This window comes from Apis mellifera, linkage group LG3 (genome assembly GCF_003254395.2).
Source record: "Apis mellifera strain DH4 linkage group LG3, Amel_HAv3.1, whole genome shotgun sequence".
Lineage (NCBI taxonomy): Eukaryota > Metazoa > Arthropoda > Insecta > Hymenoptera > Apidae > Apis > Apis mellifera.
The window spans coordinates 4705487-4733266 of record NC_037640.1 but is presented as its reverse complement, the minus strand read 5'-3'; the positions used below and the strand labels follow the sequence as shown (position 1 = coordinate 4733266).

Below are 27780 nucleotides of genomic sequence, written 5' to 3'. Positions count from 1 at the left end.
TCGTTTTATAAAAATCTACATTCAATCAAAGATAACTAACTATTGTAGTTTGGTTACAAAGGAATTCTTTTCTTTAAATTTTAATTGATTCGTTTATTTATTTAATTTTAATTTATAATATCGCGTTATATTTATGAAAAAAAAAAATGACAACAGAGAGATGCAAATTATATTTATGGAGAATTTTAGTTCTTCGTCTTTAAAAATTCATGGATGGATGGACATTAATTTTCATGATTCTACAATTGTTTAAATATTCTCATATGACATTAGTAATAAGTAAGGAGAACTAATTATATCGCTCGAAATTGGAGGGTGCTCATTCAAAATGAAACTTTTTGAAATAATAATCTTGCAGAGCAATGTTTGGGAAATACTCTGAATACAGTCTTAAACTTTTGCATTTTTCTTCAATTTTATGACCAGAAGTGTTTCAGCATTCACCTTGTTCGAACGTCACACGCTCATAAACAACGAGGAGACATTATCGGAAAATTACCAACTTATCCCTCTTTGTTCAACTCCGTTGGCAATATTTTATAATCACCGGTGAACTTGTTATAATGGTTCCTTCCATAATAAAATGCATTGGCGTATATTTTCACTTGTACTCGTGAAAGAATATTGCTGGTCATCGTGCCATTTCATTATCATATAATGATTTTTCCAATGAAAATAATTCAGATGTTTAGAGAAAAGTTTCGAGTCGTTGTTTTCTTCTTTGACAAAATTTTTTTCGTTCTTTTTAAATTTCTTTTCGTAAATTTTAAAGATGTTTAAATTTTTATTGATTCGTTTATTTGTTTAATTTTAATTTATAATATCGCGTTATATTTATGAAAAAAAAATGACAACAGAGAGATGCAAATTATATTTATGGAGAATTTTAGTTCTTCGTCTTTAAAAATTCACGATGGATGGACATTAATTTTCATGATTCTACAATTGTTTAAATATTCTCATATGACATTTGATCAATTCCTTTGCATTTAACGATGCGATTTTCTCACGATTATCAGCAGATTTAGAATTTAGATTCTTCAAAGCAATTTTTGAATCCATTTACGTGTAATAACTTTTTAATGTATTTGTTTTGAGTTTTCCTTTTCGTTTCTTTCTTTCTTCCTTTCTTTACTTTTAAAAATAAAACTCGCTCTTCGCAATGTGTCGACTAATTTTAATTAGTGCAACTTTTATTATTCTCTCTCTACATTTATCTTAATAACAATTATAAATTTTTTTGTAATTAAAAAAAGTGTAAAAATGTTGAAAGAAAAAGTAGGCTGAAATGGACACATTGCGTGTTATGAAAATAGTTACATAAATATTGCTAATTATATCCCAAGATAAATGTATCATTTTTCTATAATGGTGTGTAATATGTAGAAATATGAAACTGGAAAGATTTTATTATTCTTTTTAGTTTGATAAAACAAATTGTTTAAACATTTTTAAACATTATATTTGTCTCTTGCATTTTTTCAAATGAGACAAGACAAGTTATAAAATTATATTTAAAATATTTAATTAATTAAAAAGACATTGTTAAAGGAAATGAGATTTCCATTTATATTAAGTAAAAAATAAAATATTAATTATTGTTTTATATATGTATTTGTTATTCTCTCTCTTTCTCTCTGTCTCTCTCTAATAATTGCACATTAAAATTGTCCACATTAGAATTCATTCTATCGAGTTATTTATTGTCGAGTAGTGGACTTTTGACGAAACGGAAGCGATGAACTTTCGCGGCCGGTTTCTATCGTTATCGCAAATGGCGCACGTTCAAGCGTCGTTCCACTGTTTTTCCCCCTGCTTCTAATTTCTTTTTCAGCTTAGCTGACGTAAATTCAAGTATACATTATCTTAAAATTTAATGCTCGGTCATCCGAATTGAATTATTTTATGCGACTCTCGATGATTTCCGATCATTTTACCTCATCCAATGAACTTGAAGAAAAGATAATACAATTTTAAAAAATTTCGTTAAAAATTAAAATTTTTATTTTTCTAAATTCAAAAATTTCGTTAGATTCGTCGAAAAATTTAAACTTTCCATCGATTTTATTTTTTTATAATTTTTAATAGAATGTGAATTATTCTAGAATAATGTTTTTATATATATACGTTGAAAGAAATCGATGGCAAGGAATGTTTTCGAAGAAATAAATGAGAATCGAAAAACAGTTCAATTTTCTTCCAATGGTCAAAGAGACAATTAAGTGCTTATTCTTGATGATTCATGCAAGATAAAGCTAATCACAAATAGGTATGGTGGAAAGATGTATAAAATTCAACTGTAAGATAATACGCTTCCAGAAGGTTGGAATAATTAGTCTAATTACTAGAATAACAACGTATAATCTATATTATTCATATATTTCAAACCGACTGCAAGAATTGTTTCCAAACTATTTTCCAATGAATTTATATTTTCGTATTATACACTCTACATTAGTATATTCCAATTTAAATTATCCCTTTTACACAGCACCGTGACTCTTTCAATAAAACATATACACCTTACGTTAGATGAAAATGAAATCAATCCACGTTATATTTTATATTTTTCAAAAAACGTTCCATATTACATAATCCTAACTTCGAAGAGAAAAGTGTCCCTCCCTATCTTTGCTTAAAAAAAATATATGCAATTTAAAATATATATATATTTCAACTTAAGAATGGCAATACTAATCACGCCTGTGTATCGAAAGGTACTTGGAGAGCGACGCGTGGAATCGAGTTAACTCGCAACACGCCACCACCCCCTTTACGTAATTCCCGTTGCACCGCACAGGAACGGTACACCGTTTCCCGGGGCTCGAACGAGGGAAGAATCGCGCGCGCGCGCGCGTGCGTGCACATATCGCATGGTCCGGAGAAGCGTCCCCTTGGTGTGGGTGGCTGCGCGCGCCCGCTCTCCCATCCGCACGCACACATTCTCACGGGGAAAAAATACGAGTAGCAGAATACGTGCGCGCGTCGCTGTACCGACGATGACAGCGGCGGCGTTGGCATAGGTACGGAGCGGAGTGGTGGGGAGAGCGTGGAGCGAAAGAGAAAGGCTGATGAGGGGGGGAGATGAGGGTGGATAGCGAGGGAGGGGGGGAACGGCAGCAGACAGGAGCCGAGAAAAACGATCAGCGGCGAGAGAGAAGGAAGCACGCAGTGGCGGGATAAGGATACTCGGGCTGCGTTCGATCGGGGGTAGGGGTTAGAAAGAGAAAAGATTCGTGAGTAACGAGAGAAAGAGATGCAGACGAGAGGGTACACCACGCTTCTTCGGTGGAGAACGCACGTAGGAACGGAGCTACGTGACCGACCGGGCGGGAGAGAGTCGCGCCCGGTGGTGGGGATGACCGCAAGAGTCGGATGAGGAAGAAGGATGGATAAATGGTGTGATATGGTTGATAGAGGAGGAAGTATGTAGAGTAAGTAACTGCGATGATAGACGATACGTGTCGTTTGTATGGAAGAGAGAAAGATGCAACGGAGAGTAAGATAGACGCGTTTCGGATGGAATAGATGGATATTTGGTTCGACGCAATTTAATTTAGAAGTTGGAAAAGTAAGAAGAAATTAAAAGATATTGAATAACGGAGAAAAATGTATATTACAGTGAGATATTTGGTGTTAAACGTGGGGGATCGAGAGAAGCATGGATAGAAGGACGAACGATGGAAAATAGGAGAAGAAAAATTGTGGTGGAGTACCGAAAAGACGAGCGAGGGACGAGAGCGAGAGAGAGATACGCGAAGGAGTGGTGGGAGAACGGGCGTGGAGTGGGGATTCGGGCGGGCGAATGAAGCCGAACTTGCGGCGAGAAGAGAGGTGGGGAGACAGGTAGGAGGGATGTGATGTTCTTGCGCGCAGGCTGAGAGAAATTGTCAGTCACAAGTTCAGAAGCAGTGTCATTTCGTCGCTGTACACCGATCCGATACGACGTGTTCCCGTGCAAACCTTGTGTTCATATATATCCCACTCTTGTATACGTCAGACATTATTCCGGAATTTAGAGAGTTTAAAGAGTCTGTGAATACGCTTGATCGTGATCAGTTTGTCCGTGTCCGTGATACCGTACGTATTGAACGGCCTGAATACCCGAATTCAGAATTCCTCCTTCGTTCCTCGGTGGCGCGTGGATGTGCAAGTCTCTCTCCCTCTCTCTCCAGGGTGCAAGTCAATGTATTCGAACGGATTAAAGGATTCGATCGGAATAAAAGAAGTGCCTGATGTTACTGTCAAGTTATGGTGCCGGATGAAAAAACTATAGATCAAGTGTTGTGATCGATGTAAATTAATTACAGAAGTTCAGATAAGACGTTCGAAACGCAAATAAGAACATTCCCATATTTATCTGTGTTTTTTTTTTTTTTTCGGTTTAAGTTAATTCGCGTTAAGGGACCATTCGAATTTTTTTTCTTTATCGTGTTAACATTATTTTAGATATTAAAATAGTTAATATAAAAATAGTAGTAATTTAGTTGTACGTTAAATTTAGTTTCCGTATTAATTACGTAAATCGTTAAGTTAATATTAAGTTAAAAAGTTGACGCTGAAGTTTCGTATTTGAGAAATACGAGAAGAAATTGTGTCAAATACAAAGATTTTTTTTTTTTTTTGATTCGAGTGTGGCTCTATATGGCAGAGCAATCTCGTGTGCTTAAGTGCATCCCACACCATTTTAATTGGATTTTAAGTATTAAAGAGACCAGCCTTGCAACTCCATGAATCGGCCACGACGTTAAGTGGAAAACATGGATTTCTCTACGTCTAAAGGTACGTTGTATTCTTTTTCCCTGTTATTTTGCAGTCGGGTGATGGACCTGTCTTTCTTTCTCGACGGCCGACGATAAGGAATTTCTAGTCAGGCCATTCGATTCCTCCTGCGTTTCTTTTTTTCTTTTTTTTTTCCATCCCAATGGAAAGTAAGATTCTTCGATTCGAGATATCGAAAAGATGTAACAGGGAACGACATCTCGTTCGTTTCGTCGTGAAAAATTTTGCACAGGTCGATCATAATTTCTCTTAATAATCGTATCCATCCTCCCTTCTCAAATATAGATCGCTTAAAATTCTGAATAAATTTCTAAATAAGATGAAAGGTGAAATATATCGGATTAAACTGGTAAACATTATATTTATGTAAGATCTAAATAATCGTTTAGAATATCGATAAATAATTTCATCTCCGGCATCTTCGAATTATTGAACAATTATTTATTTTTTAAAATTTACAAAAACTCGAGAAGCTTTCGTTAAAAAATTCGATTCAATATCCTCCAAAATCTTCTCTGATAAATCCAAAAAAAAAAAAAAAATAAAAATCGTCTAAAATATAGAAACTACGTGTACTTATCAACCTAATAATCTTTCAAATTAACCACATCATTGTTTTCGACCCGCCGCTATCTAAATTTCAAAAAACCTTCCGATTCACCTCCTTCGAAGAGATCAAAAGTCATCCCGGAAACGTTTTATTTTCAATCTTTGTTCTTTCTTCCAAGGTGATTGGAAAAAAAAGGAGGGAGGGAAAAAAAAAGGAAGAAGAAAAAGAAGAAACAGAATTTACCAGAATTTTTCGTACGATTCTCCTCCCTTCCTCCTCTCCTCTCCTCTCCTCTTATTGCCGTTCTAACGAAGGAGCCCATTGTTTTTCGGATCGACCCGAGGCGGCGTTAAAACCGATTTATCGGTGGCCTGGGAATTATTTAGGCTGAGAGGCAACAGGATGCGAGGAAACGACCGAAATTCGATCCATGGTTAATGAGCAAACCCGAGTTGTGTGCTACAACGGAAAGAGGAGGAGGGAAAGGGGGAGGGAGAAAAGATATTATCGTTCGTGACCGTTGTATCGCGCGTCTCTCTCTCTCTCTCTCTCTCGCTCGCTTATTCCGCTATTCCTCCTCCTCCTCTCTCTTTCTCTCTATTCTTCCCCGATTAACACACAAAATATCGATGCCTATCGGTGTCTCCATTAAGTCTGCGTGTAATGGGATTTTCGTTTCAAGAACGCGGCGCACGTTCTCTCCATTGAAATTCGCGTGTCAATGTTACACGAGATTCCGTTTCGGCGAAAATGATTGATAAACGATAGAGGAGAGCACGTTCCGAGAAATTAATCGATTTGTTTGATTTGGAAATTAAGATAGGAATTATTTATATATGTATATATATTCTTTTTTTTAACTTGGTTTAAAAGGGAGAAATTATAAATAAAATTTTGTATTGATTTCTTTCTGAAAAGTAAAACTCGGTTTTGGAGAAATTTTTTATTCCAAAATTTGGATTGGATTAATTTAGCTGTTGTTTTCGAAAGATGGATTGTACGAAATCTCTTTGTAGATAACTCTGTTTTCAATTCGCGATCAATCGAATTATTGGAAAGGTTAATATCGTAAATAAATTTTCTCGGAATTTGTTTCAAAAGCTTCGCCTATAAAACTTATGTAATTCGAAATTTCGTCGTTTAATCCTATATAATTTTCGATCGTAAATAATATTGAAACTTTTAATTTCTATTTTCAAGTGTTAATCGAAATTGATAAAAATTAACCTTACCACGTAATCTTCCCTAGTAAAAATTTAACGAAAACGTTATTAATCAAAATTCATAGATTCAAACCATTTAATGTATCTATCAATCTACAAATCTTACATAACCTCGAACAATCGAATCATCTTTCGTGATCCAACTGTAAAAACTTGAAATCAAACCACTTGAAAATTCAAATAATTATTCTCCCTTCCAATTATAAAAAAGAAAAAATAATTTCCAATCTTATCGACCATCCTGTATACAATTCAATTTCAAGAGCAAACTGCGAAGAAAGGAAAAAAAAAAAATCAACGTGTCACTAATATCGCATAACGATCGTTTAAAAGATCTCTTACATAACCTCACCGACCTCATCCCATAATAACGTGACACAATTCAAACGCAGAAAAATCCTCCCAAAAAACTCGCAAAGGAAATCGAATCGAATTACGATCGATGGCATCGCAGTCAAATAAAAATAACTTAACCTCGAAACTCACCGACATAACCTCAAAGACGAAATACGAGAGAGGGATTAGACGGAAAAAACTGTCGGAGCCTCGGCCAAGACTCTTTCGAAAGCTGAAAAGCTGAAAAATTCGCGTCCGCGGAACGAAAGCTTACGGAGATAACGAGATTATGTTTGCGGATCGTCCCCGATGACGCAATCGTAACTCTTCTACTACGAGTCGCTCAGTTTCCAGGAAGCCTGGTATCGATTTTTTCGCCCTCGCTCGATAGCGATTTCCTCCGGTGGAGGAAGAGGAGGAAAGGCGCGGACGATCTCGCGATCGTGGTGACGTGTTTCTAGATTCTAATCTATCGATGCGCGTGCAAAGAGAGACGGAGAGAGAGAGAGACGATGATAGTCCGACTCCAGATAATAAGTCCGGCAGAGATAAGGACCTGAATTTCCCTTATCTGCCAGGGATTATCTTTCGAACCGCTCCCGTGAAAGGACTGACCATCTTCGAGGATGGAGTAGTATCTTGCGTTGAGACACGTGTAAGCTTTTTTATTTTTTCCTTTTTCTCTCGCGATGAGTTTATTGAATATTCGAGTTGAATTTAATTTTAATAAGAAAGAGATAGATTTTGAATTGAAAATTTGAGGAAGTTGAAGGATCGGAGAGGTTCTTAAATAATTGAAGTAAGATCGTGATGGTCTTTCAAAAAATTTTAATTGTATCGGTTAATGTAAAATGGCGGTCGATGTTCCATATAAATTCTTTTCCCTTTTTCTTTCGCGATGAGTTTATTGAATATTCGAGTTGAATTTAATTTTAATTAGAAAGAGATAGATTTTGGGTTGGTTGAAAACTTGAGGAAGTTGAAGGATCGGAGAGGTTCTTAAATAATTGAAGTAAGATCGTGATGGTCTTTCAAAAAATTTTAATTGTATCGGTTAATGTAAAATGGCGGTCGATGTTCCATATAAATTCTTTTCCCTTTTTCTTTCGCGATGAGTTTATTGAATATTCGAGTTGAATTTAATTTTAATAAGAAAGAGATAGATTTTGAATTGAAAATTTGAGGAAGTTGAAGAGGGAGAGGTTCTTAAATAATTGAAGTAAGATCGTGATGGTCGTTCAAGAAATTTTAATTGTATCGGTTAATGTAAAATGGCGGTTGATGTTCCATATAAATTCTTTTCCCTTTCTCTCTCGCGATGAATTTATTAAATATTCGAGTTGAATTTAATTTTAATTAGAAAGAGATAGATTTTGGGTTGGTTGAAAACTTGAGGAAATTGAAGGATCGGAGAGGTTCTTAAATAATTGAAGTAAGATCGTGATGGTCTTTCAAAAAATTTTAATTGTATCGGTTAATGTAAAATGGCGGTCGATGTTCCATATAAATTCTTTTCCCTTTTTCTTTCGCGATGAGTTTATTGAATATTCGAGTTGAATTTAATTTTAATAAGAAAGAGATAGATTTTGAATTGAAAATTTGAGGAAGTTGAAGAGGGAGAGGTTCTTAAATAATTGAAGTAAGATCGTGATGGTCGTTCAAGAAATTTTAATTGTATCGGTTAATGTAAAATGGCGGTTGATGTTCCATATAAATTCTTTTCCCTTTCTCTCTCGCGATGAATTTATTAAATATTCGAGTTGAATTTAATTTTAATTAGAAAGAGATAGATTTTGGGTTGGTTGAAAACTTGAGGAAGTTGAAGGATCGGAGAGGTTCTTAAATAATTGAAGTAAGATCGTGATGATCGTTCAAAAATTTGAATCGGTTAATGTAAAATGGCGGTCGATGTTCCATATAAATTCTCTTTCGCGATGAGTTTATTGAATATTCGAGTTGAATTTAATTTTAATAAGAAAGAGATAGATTTTGAGTTGGTTGAAAACTTGAGGAAGTTGAAAGATCGGAGAGGGATCGTGATGGTCGTTCGAAAAATTTGAATCGTATCGGTTAATGTAAAATGGCGGTCGATGTTCCATATAAATTCTCTTTCGCGATGAGTTTATTGAATATTCGAGTTGAATTTAATTTTAATAAGAAAGAGATAGATTTTGGGTTGGTTGAAAATTTGAGGAAGTTGAAGGATCGGAGAGGTTCTTAAATAATTGAAGTAAGATCGTGATGGTCGTTCAAAAAATTTTAATCGGTTAATATAAAATGGCGGTCGATGTATTCCATATAAATTCTTTTCAGTTTGTCTTTTTAAAAATTGTATTAATTTAATTAGTAAACAGACGTGAACAACATGGTCAAATGTTCCTTCGTGGAAAAATAATCGAGAGATTAACGGGAACATTCGAGATGATCTTAAGTAATTACCTGATATATTCACTAGATCGTAAAAAGTATACTTAAATCTTCGAAAAGATTCTTCTACACTGTGCTCATTGTATCGATAACGAACCATTGTTTTCGTTTTAATCTCGATCGAATATCACCGATATTCCGCTTGAATTTTTTCTTCCCTCGAAGACAGGTTATTCAACACACGGGAATATTAAAAAAAACTCATGGAAAAAAATATAAACAGACGAAATTTAGCACCATCTTCTATCTAAAATGTATATATATATATATATACATATATATATCAAATTCAAAATATATTTTCGAGCACAGGTGACTAGGCACCAGTTTGGAAATGTTTGGCCGAGGTTAACAGGCGGGAAAAACACGTTTTCGAAGGGAGGAAGGGCCGCCACGGATTGGGGCGTGGCGTGGAAAGTCGACCGCTCCCTTTTCTCACCCTCTCCACACTCTCACCCTCCATACAAAACCCTACCACCTGATTAATTTAAACATTATCCATGACAATTACTCTACCTCCGATTTGATGACAACTTGGCTCGAAATCTCCAAAATTAACCTTGCTCATCGAATTTCTTCAAGAACTCTAAAGTTCTCTAAAATAATAGGTAAAAAAAATTTGATCGATTATATAATCATCCATCCATTATTCTAAGTATTCTTTCTTCTCAAGCGAAAAATATAGCAATCGTCCCAATCTTTGAAATCTTGTCAACGATGGAGTCTTGTTCTCTCGTGGATTGGGTTTCGCTGTCAATGAGAGATAATCGGTATAAACCAGCCACTTTTCTCGACCACGTTTTCTATTGACCAAGGTGCGCGAGCCACCGCAAAGGATGTCACGTAAAGAATCCTCGTATACGTGGCCCAACCGAGTGTTTCCGCATATACCTAGAGACGCGGTCGTCATACCATACTACCTGTGGCCAGCTGCGTCGTGGATCGTTACCAGAAGAGAATTGCAAAGGGGTGGTGGCGATAGATACCAAATGACCAAGTAATCCGTGCTGGACGTTTGAAATTATCGAGCCTCCCCTTACCTGCAATCTCGTCGTCCAAAACTTTCACCTTAGATTTTTATTTCTTGTAAGAATATTATTGTCGATATTTCATTATTGTAATCGTGTTGCACCTGTGGAATTAATTTCTTTTTTTAGATCTAATCTAATCTCTTTTTTTAAAGGGATATGAACGAGGGTGATGAATCTCGATTAATCGACGTTATTTGGAATTGAATTTGAGAGAGAGAGAGAAAGGTTTTTTTAATTCATAGAGCGTTCTATAATAGCTATGAATTATTCATGATAAATATAAACTTAAAAATCGTCGGCAGAGTATCGTTTAATGAAACGACAATTTTTCGAATAACAAAAATTCTATGAACTATCTATTAATTTTATCCATTGAAAGGTAAAAATCAAACAATCATGATTTATCATTTTAAGAAACGGGTAGCAATAATTTTCACGAGAATCAGGCCTGTCCCGATATCTTTGTAGACGTTTCTTCGAGAGAGGATCAAAGTGACGAAAGGAGATCTCGAAACGAAAGGAATGGGAGGAGGATAGTGGACGGTGGAAATTAGAATATCACGATTAACGATTCGTTCTGGTTTCGCCAGGCCTGAGAAAGAATTTTCTTCGATCCTGTGCGCGAAACGAACGAACGAACGAACGTTGCCTTTCATTTTTCATGCGTTCGTTACAACGATGGATCCACCATGGTTGTTCCCAAGAAAATCTTGAAAACGTGAGAAAACGTGTTTCCTCCTCGCGTTTTAACATTCCCACTATGAAATAATCTCCCTTTTTATCATTTCTATCTCTGTGGATGGATATTAATGGTAATTAATATATATATATATTGTGAAAGATCGATCGAATTCGAGGTCGAGATCGAAAAATCTCCGAATAGAAGAATCGTCGGTTCTTCTTTTTTTATTCGAAACGATTATTGGAATGAAAGATATTCGATAGATTAATAACATTTTTTTTTTAAATGATATCCATTCGTCAATGGATTTATTGAAATTTTTATCAATCATACCGATCACTCGTGACGTTTTCAATGAATGATAATATCAGATATTTAAAAAGATAAGATAGTTAAGAATGTATTTTGAATCTATTAGGTTAAAAACGTTTTCTTCCATCGTTTCATATATTTATATTTTTTTTTAATAAAACGATTGGTCGGTCAATAAATTTGAAATTTACAATTGTATTTGGGACGTTAAACGTACGCCATGTTTAATTCGAGTATTCGTTAAAAAGAGAGAGAGAAAGTAACAGTTAACGCGATAATTTTCATTTTCGACGTTAGATTCGTATATAAACAACATAATTTTCCGGGTACACGATAATCGATGTAATAAAACGTGGATGCGTTTTATGTTTGTTATGCACGTAACACAGGTAACACAGAGGGAATACAGAGTGCCACACAGGAAGAGACTGTTTATAGTTACATAGGTTATATTACAACAATTACTTGTCTACTTTTCGTGTACCATCAATTTTCCTTCGAGCGCCATAAAGTAAATATATTTGCCCGACTATCCATTAACTTAAATATAAGAAAAAAATAAAATGAAACATCGTAGCTGTAAAGATAGAAAAAATATGGATGAAAAATAACTAAATTTTAATTTTCCCGTTTCCCACTCGCAATTAAATAATTTTTAATTTATTCTGAATTCATTCCTTTCTTTTAATCTCATTTAATTATTACAATCTCGATCGTCCAAATTTTCTTAACTTAGATTTGTTCCTCTCAAAATTCTCGACAATTCGATAAATTGTCCATTTTAATGTTTTTCTTACACACGATTCTATCCTATTGCTTTTTAACGATAATTCCTTTCGATAGAGACAAACAAGGAAACGAAACAAACAAACACGGAATAGAAAACTTTTTTCATTCCTCTCGAGGAGAATACGAGGTAAATTCCCCGATATTATTTGCTCTAGAGGTCATTTCTCGTGTTTACACACGGACAGATCATCGTTTTCGGAGAAAAGCTGATCATGCTCCGGCGAGATAATGGCGCGTGTTTCGAAATCGCGTTGTCGAATACGATCGATGGAATTTTATATGCAACAATTCTTTTCGAATCTTCTTTGCTCGTTCGATTCCATCTAAAATTAATTTATCTTCTCTTAACCGGAAAATGGTATATGTTTCTTCATCGATTCGAAGTATTTAAATTCGTAATAATATTCGATATCCAAGATATTATTAATTTTATATAAGAGATAATGGCGCGCGTTTCGAAATCGTGTTGTCGAATACGATCGATGGAATTTTATATGCAACAATTCTTTTCGAATCTTCTTTGCTCGTTCGAGTCCATCTAAAATTAATTTATCTTCTCTTAACCAGAAAATGATATATGTTTCTTCATCGATTCGAAGTATTTAAATTCGTAATAATATTCGATATCCAAGATATTATTAATTTTATATAAGAGATAATGGCGCGCGTTTCGAAATCGTGTTGTCGAATACGATCGATGGAATTTTATATGCAACAATTCTTTTCGAATCTTCTTTGCTCGTTCGATTCCATCTAAAATTAATTTATCTTTTCTTAACCAAAAAATGGTTTATTATTATATTTTTTCATCGATTCGAAAAATATTTAAATTCGTAATATTCGATATCCAAGATATTATTAATTTTATATAATATTATTTATTATCGAAAGAAGGAAAGAAAATCGAAAGATTTGATGCTCTTATTTCACTATGTACACACATACATACGTATTGACAAACACGTATCTGCAACGCTCTCATCTTTCCCTCTTCCACCATTTTCCATTTTCTCCTCTCTTCTCTCGACCGAGCGGCTTGTCGTCCAGCCTGGTTCCCTCTTCCCCTATCTCTTCTCTCGCTCTTCCTCCCCTCCTCCTCCCCTCCACCCACCCCCAACCTCCCCGCTCTCTCCACGCTCGGATACACCCACGCAGTACCACGCAGGAGAAGCAAAGATGGCGGTCGGTTAGTGTGTTTCGAGAGTCGTAGCCCTGACAACCTTGGACTTACCCAGCCGTAACACCCTACCACCCTGTGTGTATCCTAGGTGACACATGCTCTCTTTTTCTTTCTTTCTTCCCTCTTTTACTTTTTAAAAATAGAAATCTCTTTTTTTCAAGTAACGATAAAGTAAACTCGATTTTCAGATTCGAGAAACACTTTACGAGTGTTTCTAAAATATTTCGATGAGATCGAAATCTGTATTATTCTTTGTTCGAGAGGGATATTTTTTTTGATCGAACAATAATTTAACTTGGAACGAAATGGAGGATAGTTTAAACAACGTCGAGTTGGACAGATCGATATCGATGTTACGAAAGTAAAAGAGAAATCGTAAATTTGGCGGATATATATATATATATATATACATGCTTCATAATTAACGATAAGGATGTTGTTCTTGCATGTATCGCGATATCGATTGGAGTTAATCAATCGTATTTATTAGAAGTAAGAGATTGTTGAGATTAATTTCCAAATTGAAGAGAGTCGAAAAATTTCGAAGCGCGTGACAAGTTGTGATACATTAAGATATCGATCTTTCAACTCTGAAACTAAGTCTCCTCTATCGGTTCTTTCTCTATTTAATATTATATCCCCGATGGATATAAACTTTGGACCCCAGGCCGAATTAAAATCTAATCTCAACGATACACAAAATCTAGATAGAATATTATTATTATTATTGATCAGCGCTTTGTTTACAGAAGATAGAATTAATTATTTCATCCTAAATAGAATTATCGAAGAATTAGATAATGAGTGAAGCAGCGTTTTTCGTTAAGTAAGTTTTATTTAAGTCTCGAAAAATAATACTTAAAAGCAATCTATATCCATTTCTTCATTTAACAGCAACAAATTCTACGACAAATATACAAATATCGAAAAATTACCTCGAAAAAATGATTGAAAATGATTGGAATTGAAATGATCGGCTGGAAAAAACTGGAAGAGAAAAAACGTACGGGCAGCGAAACGCAAAGGAAAAAGGGGAGATGCAGAAAACGAGGGAAGGAGGAGGAGGAGGAGGAGGAGGCATGGAGGTGGTGGGGGAAGTTAGTGGAGCGGAAGAGAGGGAAACGAGATAAAAGCTCGTGCAGATGAGAGGGGACCAATGGCGGGCATCTCCCCCACCATTGGTTCAGCGCAGCATCCTATGATTCGTAGGAGGCTCCGGTTGGCGGAAGTGCGCATGTCCGCCCTCGATGGACTGACACTGCTCCCTTTTCCACGGCTCCCCTGCGACACCAACTCTCGCAGGGGGTGCATTGCGGATACAGGGCGTGGCATTTGGCCCTCGAGCGATGTCTCGATCGAAGGATCCTTCTTCTTTTTTATTTTTTTTTTATTTAGTAAATCCCTGGAAATGGATCGATCGCGTTTATCGGGATGATTTAAAAAGAAAAAATGAAAGGAGAAATTTTTTTTAAACCAAATTTATAACAATATGTCGAAATTTGAGTTTTGTTTTAACTCGATTCGATCTTTATTAATGGAATTGTGTATAAAAATATTTTTATTTGAAAATATTCCGAATATTTTCCGGGTTGCATTATCGAAGATAAGGCGATTTTCGTGACTGAGAATCAATTGCCGATCGAAATTTTCAATCGTGTGTATTTAAATATTTTGTTAAACCAGTGATCGATGCAATAACACCGTTTCTCAATTCAAGAAGTCAGCACTTTTCGATCTGACTTCTTCCGCAATGATTAAAACCAATAAAAACAAATTCTTATCGATCGAGAAATCGTGATGAAAATACTAAAACTTTAAATTTAATGCAACGATTTTAAGAACGGATGTAAAAGGATAGAAAGGAAAGGATTGAACGAAACTGTGAAACAATATAAGTTTTCATGGAAAACTATTCGAGGAAAGGAAGAATTGTTTCGTTGAATCGTCGAGAATAATCGAATCTCGAGTCGAAGAAACTTTGCAGAATTCCTGTACGACATAATTGTAGAAGCGTTGTCATCGTTTCTAACCACGGTGGACGTTTCTCTGAACTCTGCTGAATCAACAATGAGAACGTAATCGAAAAAATATTGTCATTCATCGAAGCGCGGCGACTAAAGAAGAAACGATATCGATCTTCGAAATCGGAAAACGTTTATGATTCCAATGTATCTCGATCTTCCATCGCGACTTTAAGAATTTATTTCGATCGATTCGAATTAATTAATTTTTCAATAATCTCTTTGAGAAAATAGAAAAGTACACGCAATAAAAAATAAAATACTCGTCATTTTATTAAAAATCCTCCTCTTTGAACAAAAGAAGGAAAGAAGCGAAGAAGACAATTTCTAAAAGGATCGAAATATATATTATTTGTGTTTCGATCGATGAGTGAGAAGAGTTGAGAAGAGAGAGAGAAAGAAAAAAAATAGAAATCGGTTTTCTTGGTTCACGGAGCCCCGTAACCATTGGTGTCCACCACGATCGGTGATGGTTAGAAATGGAAAGCAGCTGGATTTCCACATGTCACGACGGAGGAATCCTGAATTTCACCACGGGTTTCTGAATTTCCACTCCGTACGCACGATATTCCATCAAATTCAGATAAATTTTCCAAAATGTTTCCAATTTCAAACTTAATCGGAATTAAAGTTGCAGATAATTTTGAACCGGTTAATTCAACGAGATCGAATTTAATTACTTTCAGTTTTGAATTGAAAATTTCTATCTAAATCTCGAAAGTATTATTTGTAATTATAATTTTCGAATTTTGGATGAGAGATGTCGATTGAAAATGAAGTAATATTTCGAAAACTAAATTTCTCGAAATTCAGATAAGATTTTCGTCACATAAAGATAAATCTTTTCATCTTAGATCTATTTATTATTCTAAGAAATTATCAAGGAAGAGAGAATTTTTGCAAAGTTGTATCCCATGAAGAAATTTGCATCAGATAGATAAATCTTGAACTTGAACAATCTATTTATTTTTTTTCAGAAAAAAACAATTTTAAATACAATTAATAAATTCTCTTTCCAAACTCTACAGTTGAAACGTTACTGTTAAAATCACATTAATATTATTCTATTAAATCTAATTCAAGTTTTTATTAAATATTATTAACTTCGAATTAAGATATTTCATTTATCTCCTCAAATTCAAATAAATAAAAATGTCTAAATTGTATTAAAGTTCAAATAAATTCCCATTCAATTACTCGAATATTCAACACGTTTAAATTGTTCAAATTATTACGTCTTTTTATTTTTATAAATTTAAACAACTTGGACGAAATCTATATATCTATATTTATTTGAAATTTAATTTTAAAAAATTGTTAACAAATATCTATTTTAAATTGTTCAAATCATCGCATCCTTTTATTTTTATAAATTTGAACAACCTAAACCTATATTTCACAATTCATTTGAAACTTAATTTTAAAAAATTAAATTATTAATTAAATAATAAATTATTAATTATTGTTAACAACCATTCACCTTTAAACTTAATCGAATTCAGAAGAATTAAAACGAAAATCCATTTCTATTCTTTCGAATTTAAAATTGCAAAGAATCGGGAGTAAAAAAAAAAAATGGCCAGGGATGGAAATCGAGAGGGCCATCGACCTCTCTCTTCGCCTCGCGCCACTTGCACCACTTCCACGCTATTTCATCAAACTTCTCCGGCGGTACATATGAAAAAGGACGACACGTGACACCTTTAGCGTCACGAAGCGAAAAACGAGTCGGGGAGGTCGGCGCGGTCGCGGACGTGCATCATTCGTGTCGAATTTATTCGCGCGCTTAAGCGTGAATCGGGCTGCTAAACGCGGACGCAAGCCGCAACTTAAGTCGAAGTTAAAACCCGTTCCGTCGTGATTTATGCGCGCGAATACGAGTCACCTGGTAGAGAGGCGTAGAGAGTTTTTTAAGACCGGCTTTAATCGCACCTGTTTGCGTCCCTCCCTTGCGTCTTCGAGCACTTTAAACCTAACTATATCGCTTTGATCCAATTATTATTATTATTATTATTCTTCGTTATCTTTTGCCTTTCATTCATGCGAAATTAGAATTATTGATCAAGTTATTCGTTCAAGTTTCAACCAATCGTTTATTTCGTTTATTTTCGTTCAATTCGATTTTCGGTAAATGTTAGGTTAGGTTAAAAATTCGAGCCAGTGTTTTCATACAGATAATTATATATAGATAGATAGATAGAGATATATATTCTCTAATCAGTCGCTTTCAAAGAGTTTTTTTATCTTGTGCGAGGAATTTATCTTCTTAACTCTTTTTCCAGATTGTTAATCGTGATTTGCCCGTGATTTTTTCCCTTTTCTTCGCCGTACAATTGCGCAATATCCAACATTAAGAAAGGATCTCCTCCTCCTCCTCCTCCCGTCGACGATCTTAAAGGTCATAGCTGACCGTTGGATCGTCGATAACGAAGCGAGATGTTGTGTCTGCTTCCTGTTACAACTCGGATCGGCAATGTCAATACCGTATTTAATCTCGTTTCTTGTCGGATGAAAAAAACCCACCGATGAGATAAAGATGAAGAACAATGCGCAACATCACGTACGTTTACCAGGATTTTCTTTTTTTCTTTTTTTTCAAGTCTCGCGGTGTTTCGTCGTATTTCGTCCGATTTATGTAGAGTTTTTTTCGAAAGTGATAGTCATTTTTATGTAATAATAATATACAAATCAGATTTGTACGATATAAATGTAACGTGGATATTTCTTAATTATAATTATTCGATTATTGCTCGTTGCTGGTTTTTTGTTTATGATTTATTGAGAGCCTTCAATCGTTCTTTCTTGATTATCAAAGATAGGATTAATAACGCGATACGCGTGTGCTTGATAACTAACTGAAATGGAGGAGTTTTTAAAGAAATAAGATCTCTAAGATTAAATCTAGAGATTAACAAATTATTAAGGAAAATTTACGAGAAGGTAAAAATTTTTGGATGATCTTAGAGTTCGAAGAAGATACTGTAATAATTTCCATACGATAAGTTCATATATTCAAGACAATTTAATACAAATTTATAATATCGATCATTCCATAAAAATATCGATAACAGCATACGAAAGAAAATTTCGTGAAATTTTAATCTCAATTTTATTATTCGTACGAAATAATATTTATTCCATAAAAAATATCGATAACAGAATACAAAAGAAAATTTCGTGAAATTTTAATCACAATTAATAATACTCGTAGCGCAAAATTAATAATATTATTCGTACGAAATAATATTTATTCCATAAAAAATATCGATAACAGCATACAAAAGAAAATTTCGTGAAATTTTAATCTCAATTTTATTATTCGTACGAAATAACATTTATTCCATAAAAAATATCGATAATAACATAAGAAAATTTCGTGAAATTTTAATCTTAATTTTATTATTTATACGAAATAACAGGATACAAAAGAAAATTTCGTGAAATTTCAATTAATAATACTCGTAGCGCAAAATTAATAATATTATTCGTGCGAAATAATATTTATATCGACCTGTTTTTTTCGTAATAGTATCGTTCTCGGAAGTATGCTCCAGCAGTAGCCTCCAGGATCGAAAAATAAGGACGATTGCGGTTCGCGAGCAACTGATAAGTGTCATTGTTCCAGCGTTCTTTTTTTTTTTTTTTTCTTGCGGTCGTCTATCAGCTTCCGGAAGAGGCCACGAGCCCCCGTGTACATTTCTGCGACACGATTGTATGGTACCGGTCGCTATGGTTAAAAAAAAAAAATTTACAAACAATAAGTCATTATCGATCGAAGTGAAATCGACCGGCGATGTATCTTGCCGCTATTTTTTTAATCGCCTTTCTTAAACGCGATTAACGACAATTTTTCGTATAAAATAAAATACTTTTAAACTTTGCATTTCGAGGAATGATGAAAATTAATACCTCGACAATTTTTCGTATAAAATAAAATACTTTTAAACTTTGCATTTCGAGTATTAATGATAAATTAATACCTCGACAATTTTTCGTATAAAATAAAATACTTTTAAACTTTGCATTTCGAGTATTAATGATAAATTAATACCTCGACAATTTTTCGTATAAAATAAAATACTTTTAAACTTTGCATTTCGAGGAATGATAAATTAATACCTCGACAATTTTTCGTATAAAATAAAATACTTTTAAACTTTGCATTTCGAATATTAATGATAAATTAATACAACAGGATAGAAAAACTATCGTTAATAATATTGGTGAGAAGAGGGATTATTATTTCGATCGCACGATTATAGAAATTATTTTTAAATAACTCTAACATTTCCTCTTTTTTATTTCAGTGACCGTTAAAAGTGGTGATCCTTCAGATCAAGGACAGGAAAACGAAGCACAAGCTGATGCTGCATCCTCACCATCCAGTGTACGTTCTTACCTGACTCAATTGATGTCGTTATTTAACAATTTCTTAATAGAGTCAGTTGGAGAAATTGGAAATTTTTATTATTCATCTTATTATTTTATTATGTATTTATTTATTTATGTAACAATTATATTGACATCTATACTCTTCCTACAGATTGATTTGCCAGAAAGCGCACATCCCTGCCCCGCCTGTCCAACGGTGTTGTCCACCTCCAGGGAGTTGACGAATCACTTACGCGATCACAACTCGCCCGGCAGCACAGATTGCAGCGGCGAAGATGATTACTGTTGCGGCATTTGCAACAAAGTGCTCAACTCTACCACTTCTCTAGACAGGTATACATATACATATATCCAATTAAATTAATTCTTACGATTTATTTCGAAAAAAAAAATGGGTGAATTTTATCATTAACACGATAATACGAAACAGGCACGTAAGAACGGCGCACAGGGCAACGTCGCCGCACAGTTGCACGGATTCCGAAGGTAGCAGCGATTCCGACAAATCGTCCAAGAGGCGCCATCTCGAGGAGTACAACAACAACGAGATCACGAAGAGGAATAGCTCGCCAGAGTTTATCGAGGGTGGCCAGGACGAGAGGAATGCAACGTTGCCGGCCGGCAAGAGGAAATGCTCGGATTATTCGAGCGACGGGGAGGGAGCGCAGAAGAGGCACAAGATCCTGTTGAACAACTCGAGAACGGAGATAAAATCGACGCAGGACGAGAATCAGAACGCGTACAATTGCCCCGTGTGCGGGAGGCAGGACTTCGCCACTAGCGCCCTCTTGGAGGCGCATCTGGAAAGATGTCATCCCGAGTTCCCCGCCAAATGCGACGCGTGCAACTTGTCGTTCAAAAACCACCGCGTGTTGAACCTGCACCGTTTCATGATCCATTTCGCGGAACACTCGATAGGGAACACGGCGAGGAATCTGAGAAACTCGGTGGTCGGTTTCAACGATCTCACGTTCGTCGACTTCTCGTCGGACAAATTCCCGGCAATAGCCAGAGCCGTGTGCGAGCAATCGTTGCATCGGCCAGCGTCCGGTGAGGCGACCAAGTTCCAATGCTCGAAATGCTTGCGAGCATTCCCTTGCAGATCGGCGTTGGACGCTCACGAGACTGATTGCGGAACGGCGAATCCCCAAATGAGAACGGCGGACGACAGCCAGTCGAGGAGGGACGACTTCTTCGCCGGTCTGGACCTCCAGAACAAGGCCGCACTGGCCGAAGCGAAAGAGGGGAAAGACTTGGCCGATATACAGAGCATAATATCGGTCACGTCCGGCCCGATACTGCAAAATTTCCCCCGATCGGACGCAAGCACGCCCGAGAGCAACATCAAGTTCAATCCAAGCGTGAGCTCGTCCGGCTCGTCGGGCACCTACTCGTCCGAGTACCACGAGGAGGAAACACAGGACGCGTTCGCCGCGGAGTTTAGAAAGATGAAGTTGAAAGGAGAGTTTCCCTGCAGACTTTGCTCCGCCATATTCCCTAACTTGAGAGCTTTGAAGGGTCACAACAGGGCGCACATGGGGGTGGGGCCCGGCATGCCTTACCCGTGCAACATGTGCCCCTACACGAGCACCGATAAAGCGACGCTGATACGTCACCTCAGATCCCACAACGGCGACCGGCCGTACGAGTGCTCGTTGTGCAATTACGCTTTCACGACCAAGGCGAACTGCGAACGCCACGTGAGAAATCGGCACGGGAAATTGACCAGGGAGGATATCAAGAGCGTTCTGATCTATCACCCTAACGAGGATTCGACTAACGAGAACGTGGAGAGAAGTTCGCCGAGGGTATTGAAGGAGGAGGTAAGGAAAAGTTTGATGTATTCTACGGAACGGAACGAGGAGTTTCATCATCAGGCGCAGATACATTATCCTCCGGTGCCGATAGATGTTCGGGCAGAAATCAGAATCATAGAGGAAGCGAAGCTTCACAATTCGGCCATGTCCAACGCGAATCATTTCGAGAAAAGTGAAATGTTTGCCAGGCCTGATCAAGGCGTGGAGGCGGCGTTGACGCAACGGAGTATCGACGAAGGGAAATCGGGCCAGGATGTTAAACAGGATTATTCGAAACTCGACGATGAATTGGATTCGAGGTCATCTGACGATCTCGCGTCTCTAGTCAATGATGTCAAATCTGATTCACGCCAAAGAGTGCAAGCTAGTCCGATGAATTTGAAGAAGGGTTTGAACGTGGCCGAGAATTCGGGCGAGGACGGTCCGTTGGATCTGTCGATGGACGTGTTGGATCTCAGCAAGAAGTCGAAGGAGAAGGAGAATAACGATTTTACGACGCGTGACAAGTTCAACAACAAAACCGAGAAAGATTTGTACGCCACCAGCCAGTTGCTGTTAACCGAGGCGTTGCTGAAAGCGGGCCAAGGTAGCACGCCGTCAGCCTCCCTGGAAGCTTTGTACGCCAACGCCATTTACAGAAACTTTAGCACGTTTCCAACGGGTACTGGAATTTTGCCACCCTACATGTTCAATCCTCACGTTTTCAATCAAGATTATTGCATGAAGGAGAGATTGCAGAAAGAGTTGGTGAGGGGTCTTCAATTAACGAGTGGAGGCAGTTTGGTAGAACCATCTATGCCCAGTGGGACAGGATTCAATAACTTTTCCCAAAACAGGGATATGAATTCTCAATCGATGACCGAGCAAAGCGAATATGCCAAATTAATATCGTCCAAGATGGTCAACAAAAGTTTGGCGCATCGGGACAAACAGGATAATTTAGCTTCTTCGAACTCTGTGAAAATGGTGATTAAAAATGGAGTGTTGATGCCTAAGCAGAAGCAAAGGCGATACAGAACTGAAAGGCCGTTCACTTGCGAGCATTGCTCGGCGAGATTTACTTTAAGAAGCAACATGGAAAGACACATCAAGCAACAACATCCCCAACACTGGAGCCAGAGACCCAGAGGAGGGCACTCGACCAGAGGAAGGCCTCCTAGCCATCCTACTTTGTTGCAAAATCTTGGACAGACTTCTCAGGTTACCCAATCGTTTAATATTTTGCCAAAAATGAATGAGCAATCGATGAGTTCGGAATTCGCAAAGCATTCTATTTCAGATCAAGTGAAATATGCGATTTTGGCGCAGCAATTGAAAACGAGCAAAGCGGAAGAAAACGATTCTGAGGAGGAGCTAATCATAGACGAGGATCCTCAAGAGAAAGAGGATGATAAGTCTCAAGATCAAAAGGAGAAAAGTTTATTGAGGGATCAATTGGAAATTACAGATTCTATCTCGATGAAGGAAGAGGATAAAAAATCTATGCACGACTCGAAAGAAACGAACGAGATTGAGAATAACGAAAAGATCGTTAATGAAAAAAAAAAAGAATCTAAGATGGAGAAATCTGAGATAAAAAAATCGACGGAGAAAGGTCCTAATACGGTATTAAAAATTGAAATAAAAAGTGAAAAAATAGAAGATGGGGTGACTGACTTGGCCAGCGTGTCAGAATTATTGGATAACGCCTCTCAACAGTACCAACAATTTCAGCCACAATACTTGAGCGATGAGGAAGGTTTAGCAGCGTCTAATAGCGATTGCAATAATTCCGGTAGCGATGAAAAATCTGATTCTATAAATTCTTCAAACTCGATAAATAATCTATCGAAGAAAAAAAAGAAAAAGAAGAAGAAGAAGAAGAAAAAATCGGCTTATTCCATGGCCCCCAATCGAGTAATATGTCCATATTGTGAAAGACCATTTCCTTGGACCTCCTCTCTCAGAAGGCATATATTAACCCACACGGGTCAAAAACCGTACCAATGTGTTCACTGTTCCTTGCTTTTCACCACCAAATCAAATTGTGATCGCCATCTATTGAGAAAGCATAAAGCTAATCCCAATAAAATACGTCGGATCAGAAATTCTTCTTCTCCCGATTCCCAAACAATGATCAACAATAATAATTCGTTCTCGATGAGAAATGTACCAGAAAGACCGTACAAGTGCAATCAATGCCCCAGTTCAACTTTTTCTACTTTAGGAAATTTAAAGAAGCATCGTTCCACTAAACATGCGAGAAAAATGAAACCGAGATCGGACACTCCATCCAGTGAACCTCAAAATAGTCCTCAAGAGTGTCGAAAACAAAATAACGAGCAAACCGATTACGATAGTCAATCTTCGAGTATATCCGAAGGCACAGAGACCTCGTCAATACCGAGAATTCCTAAATCCACGTCGAATATTTCACCATCGGCTAATGATATTCCCAGATCGAGAAAAGCGTCGCCAAGATCATCACCTGGACCGGGTGATGTACCGTTTAAATGTCATTTATGTGATTGCGGTTTTGCAGAACGACAGGATTGCCTAGAACACATCAAAATTAATCATAAGCGTTCCTATGAAATGTTAATGGCCAAAGGAGCATTAGATATGGAAATAGGTGATGCGATGGAAGATCACCAACAATTACCATTACATCAAACTAGCGATGGTGAAGAGAAGAAAGGACGTTTTCCAGATTATAGTAATAGGAAGGTAAAGATGCTTTAAATGTTATTTGTAAGATATAAATAAGTTGATTTGATAGAAAAATAATTTAAGACAGGTATACGTTACCTCAAGTCCTATGTCTAGTATCAATTCTATTTTGAAATGTCCAAATTAAGCAATTAAAATAGCCAATATTTCTATCAGATCAATCTGTGCCTTTATTTTTTTTTAGTCAGGTCTTCATTCCTTCCAGGTAGTTTGTGCCTTTTGCATAAGACGATTCTGGTCCGCAGAAGATCTTCGTCGTCACATGAGAACTCATACTGGAGAACGGCCTTTTTCTTGCGATATTTGCTGTAGAAGATTTACTTTGAAACATAGCATGCTGCGACATAGAAAGAAGCATGAATCCATAGATTCGACAATGTATATTGGTACCAGTGGCGATGAAGAGAATTCTCCAACGCAGCCACCAACAATTACACCACGAAGCCAACAACAACAGCCAATTTTATTGGCAACCAATAACGGAAATTCCCTAATTCAGGATAGAATCTCTTTACCTACTGTCGCTTCAGTCGCTACTGGTGATGCTGCACCAAGTGGACTGATGAGATTTAATCCTTACGAGAAATTAACTACTCTCACGGGAAAGTTGGCTAGTATTCCGCAAAATGTGAATCCAGAAGCAAACGAGAATATGGATAATGATTTAATTTCGAATCTTTTAGGAATAAGAGATAAAAATTTCATGGACCGAGTACTGCAAGGAACTGCTGATGATGCCGCTAAATTATTAGGAGTGAGCCAACGTGGTTAAATTTTACTTTGGGACATCAAGAATTTTTTTATTTTTATTTTCTTTTTTTTTTAATATCTCTCCATAATAATAATGGCAATACAAAAATACAAGTTTTAATTTTAGGAATTCATTGGTTCGAAATATATAAAACTAATCTGTAATTTACAGGTTAGATTACGTACTTAACCTATGATTGACAGATTAGTTTTATACTATATTGGTTTTAGAATCTAAAACGATTAATGTTATACATATATAACTTTCGAAACAATGGACTCCTTCAAAATTTATATTTTTGTGTTTTATTCGCCGAATATCATTAATATCATAAATAAAAAAAAAAATTAAAAATTTTTGGTGCCCCATACTTACTTTTACATAATGCTAGCAATCATAGAATTGTTATATTTCTTTTTTTTTTTTCCATTGGTTAAGTGTCTTTTTTTTTTTCTTACATTTCTACAAAACGCAGATATTTATGATATATCTCTTTATATTAACGTATGTACATATATGACACGTGTGAATCACACGTTTCTAGTAAGTCTTAAAAGCCAGCGTTATACGCTTCAAAAATATAAAACTTTAATATAAGGACGAAGATTAACAATACGTCCATCACAAAATATAAAATAGTCGTTTGAATAATAATTTTTTTTTTAATCGATCAAGTCGTAAAAACCCAAAGATATATTTAACACAATGAATTAAATTAGTTATACGATACGTGTATTTATTGTCACGTAAATATTTAGAACTGAGATTTATCACATTATAACGAGGAAAATTTTTTTGCCAATGTAATTTTTAAAGAAGAAATATCTCGAAACATAAATCGAAGCAATTGATGAAAAAATTGATGAAAAGAATGTTCGATTTATTTCGATTTTCTTGTATCGATTTATCATTCACCCGAAGTTGATGAGAGTCGATCGATACTAAATATATTTCTGTTATGATGTTATGCAAATCGAAAAACATGATCGATAATAAAATAAGAATAGGGGAAAAAATTGATCATTATTATATAAATATATATAATAATCGATTTATATTTCTTCGGGCAAAAGATTACTGTATATAGATAGCTTAATTAAAGTTTTTAGCAGGTTTATGTTTCGCGTATATACATAACCTACGTTAAACTCTTTAAAAATGATATCTAATAAAAAAAATTGCAACTATACCAAATAGTCGGTTTCGATTCGATTTATCATAACGCGGCAATCGGATCCTTGGATGGATGCCAGAAATGCGAGTCGAACCAATCGATAAAATGCAATAATCGCCGCACTTTTATCCCTTTCTTTTCTACATTCTTTCCACATTCTTTTCTACAGTTTTTTGTTCTCACTTTTGGTCGTTCACCATATAATTCTCTTTTACATCACAAACACACATTTCAATGTATATACACAAGTATATACTTTCTTTTCTAACCTTCTTTCTGATCTTTCTTTCTTTTTTCTTTCTATTTCTAAATCTTTCTTACTTCTGAGTCTCTCTTTTTAAAACTCATTATATTTATTTTTTTTTTTAGCAAAAACTGCTGCGTACAAATCGACGTGTGCTCGCCAAAAGAAGAGTTTAAAAAATTTGGGGTGTTTTCCGTTTTGTTTTAAGTTCCTTCAATAATATCTAGATTCTTTTTTGATTATAAGTTATATAAGTATTGTGCAAGTTAGTTCAAATAAATTATATGCGTATACAAAGAATTTTTAACTATCGATATGTAAGAATTTGTGATGTATTGAACTCCGACAATGAATCCATTTTTCACCTAAAGCAGCGTAATTTCCTTATGTAATTTTAAGGTTAAGAATTAATTTTCTTATTAAAATGTAAACTTTTAACAGAAATTAGTCAAAAAAAATATTATATTAAAAATAAAATAATATAAAAATATAAACATACAGTTTGTATGTGAACCATATGTGTGTAAATACAGTATGTAACTTAATAACTGTACTGGAGACTTAAGTTATTGATAAAAATATGTGAAAATTTGTATATTTTTCTTGTTCAATTTCAATGACGACGATATATTTATCAGAGTAAAGTAAAAAATGTTTTTTTTTTTATTAAGATAATATTAGATTAATGGAAGACACCCTAATAATTTGATTCTGAATTGGCGTTTCCATAAAAAAAATAGTGACATTTAAAAAAATTATATAGATTTAAAAATCCAAAAAGAATTATTTTTTAAATTTCTTTCATAAAATTGCTGATGAAAAGTCGTCAATTTTATAAAAAAGAATTTTTTGTTTTTTTTAAAAATAATTTATTGAACATTGTTTTGAATATTGAGTATTTAGTTTCAAACGATTCAATGTAGAATTTAATTTCTTTGAAAAGTGTATAACCAATAAAGAAAAAGATTAATAAAAGTATCAAATGAATCATTTAATCATTAAAATATAAGTTGAAAAGAAAGAAATAGGAAACGCTATTTCAGATTTAACATATTTTCTCGTCGATATGTATCGCAATTATGAATTTTACGTAAAAAAAAGATATATATATATATATAAAATAAGTAAACAAAAAAGATTTATTTATTAAAAAAATAAAATAAATCTTTAAAGTGATATCTTTAAAGTGAACTACATCTTTAAAGTGAACTTTTTTTTGAATTGTTAATATAATAATTATTGTAGCGTATGTGTACATGATTATGTTGTATTATGAATAAGAATATACTATATTAAAAAAGAAAAATAATGATTTGTTTTTCATTATATAATAATTCATAAATTATTTTTAAAAATAGAA

The 27780-nt window shown here is 35.3% G+C and overlaps 1 protein-coding gene across 5 annotated transcripts in view; it reads left to right on the top strand.

Annotated features, from left to right (window-relative positions):
* LOC100577174 (ras-responsive element-binding protein 1) overlaps nucleotides 1-27720 on the top strand; it is a 65279-nt gene extending 37559 nt beyond the window's left edge. The window contains exons 1-7 of one of the 5 annotated variants that reach the window (XR_408737.3): nucleotides 3861-4782; nucleotides 19641-19720; nucleotides 19877-20058; nucleotides 20156-24248; nucleotides 24457-24861; nucleotides 24935-25005; nucleotides 26546-27017. Coding sequence is in view for 4 of the 5 variants with exons in the window: in XM_006560471.3 (XP_006560534.1) it covers nucleotides 4761-4782; nucleotides 19641-19720; nucleotides 19877-20058; nucleotides 20156-24248; nucleotides 24457-25005; nucleotides 26546-26596 (4977 nt within the window). In the remaining variant the exon portion in view is untranslated. Of the gene's footprint in view, nucleotides 1-3854; nucleotides 4783-19640; nucleotides 19721-19876; nucleotides 20059-20155; nucleotides 24249-24456 lie in introns of those variants that run through there. The other 4 variants (XM_006560471.3, XM_026439668.1, XM_026439667.1 and 1 more) reach the window with 4 other exon arrangements.
* Nucleotides 27721-27780: the final 60 nt, after the last annotated feature.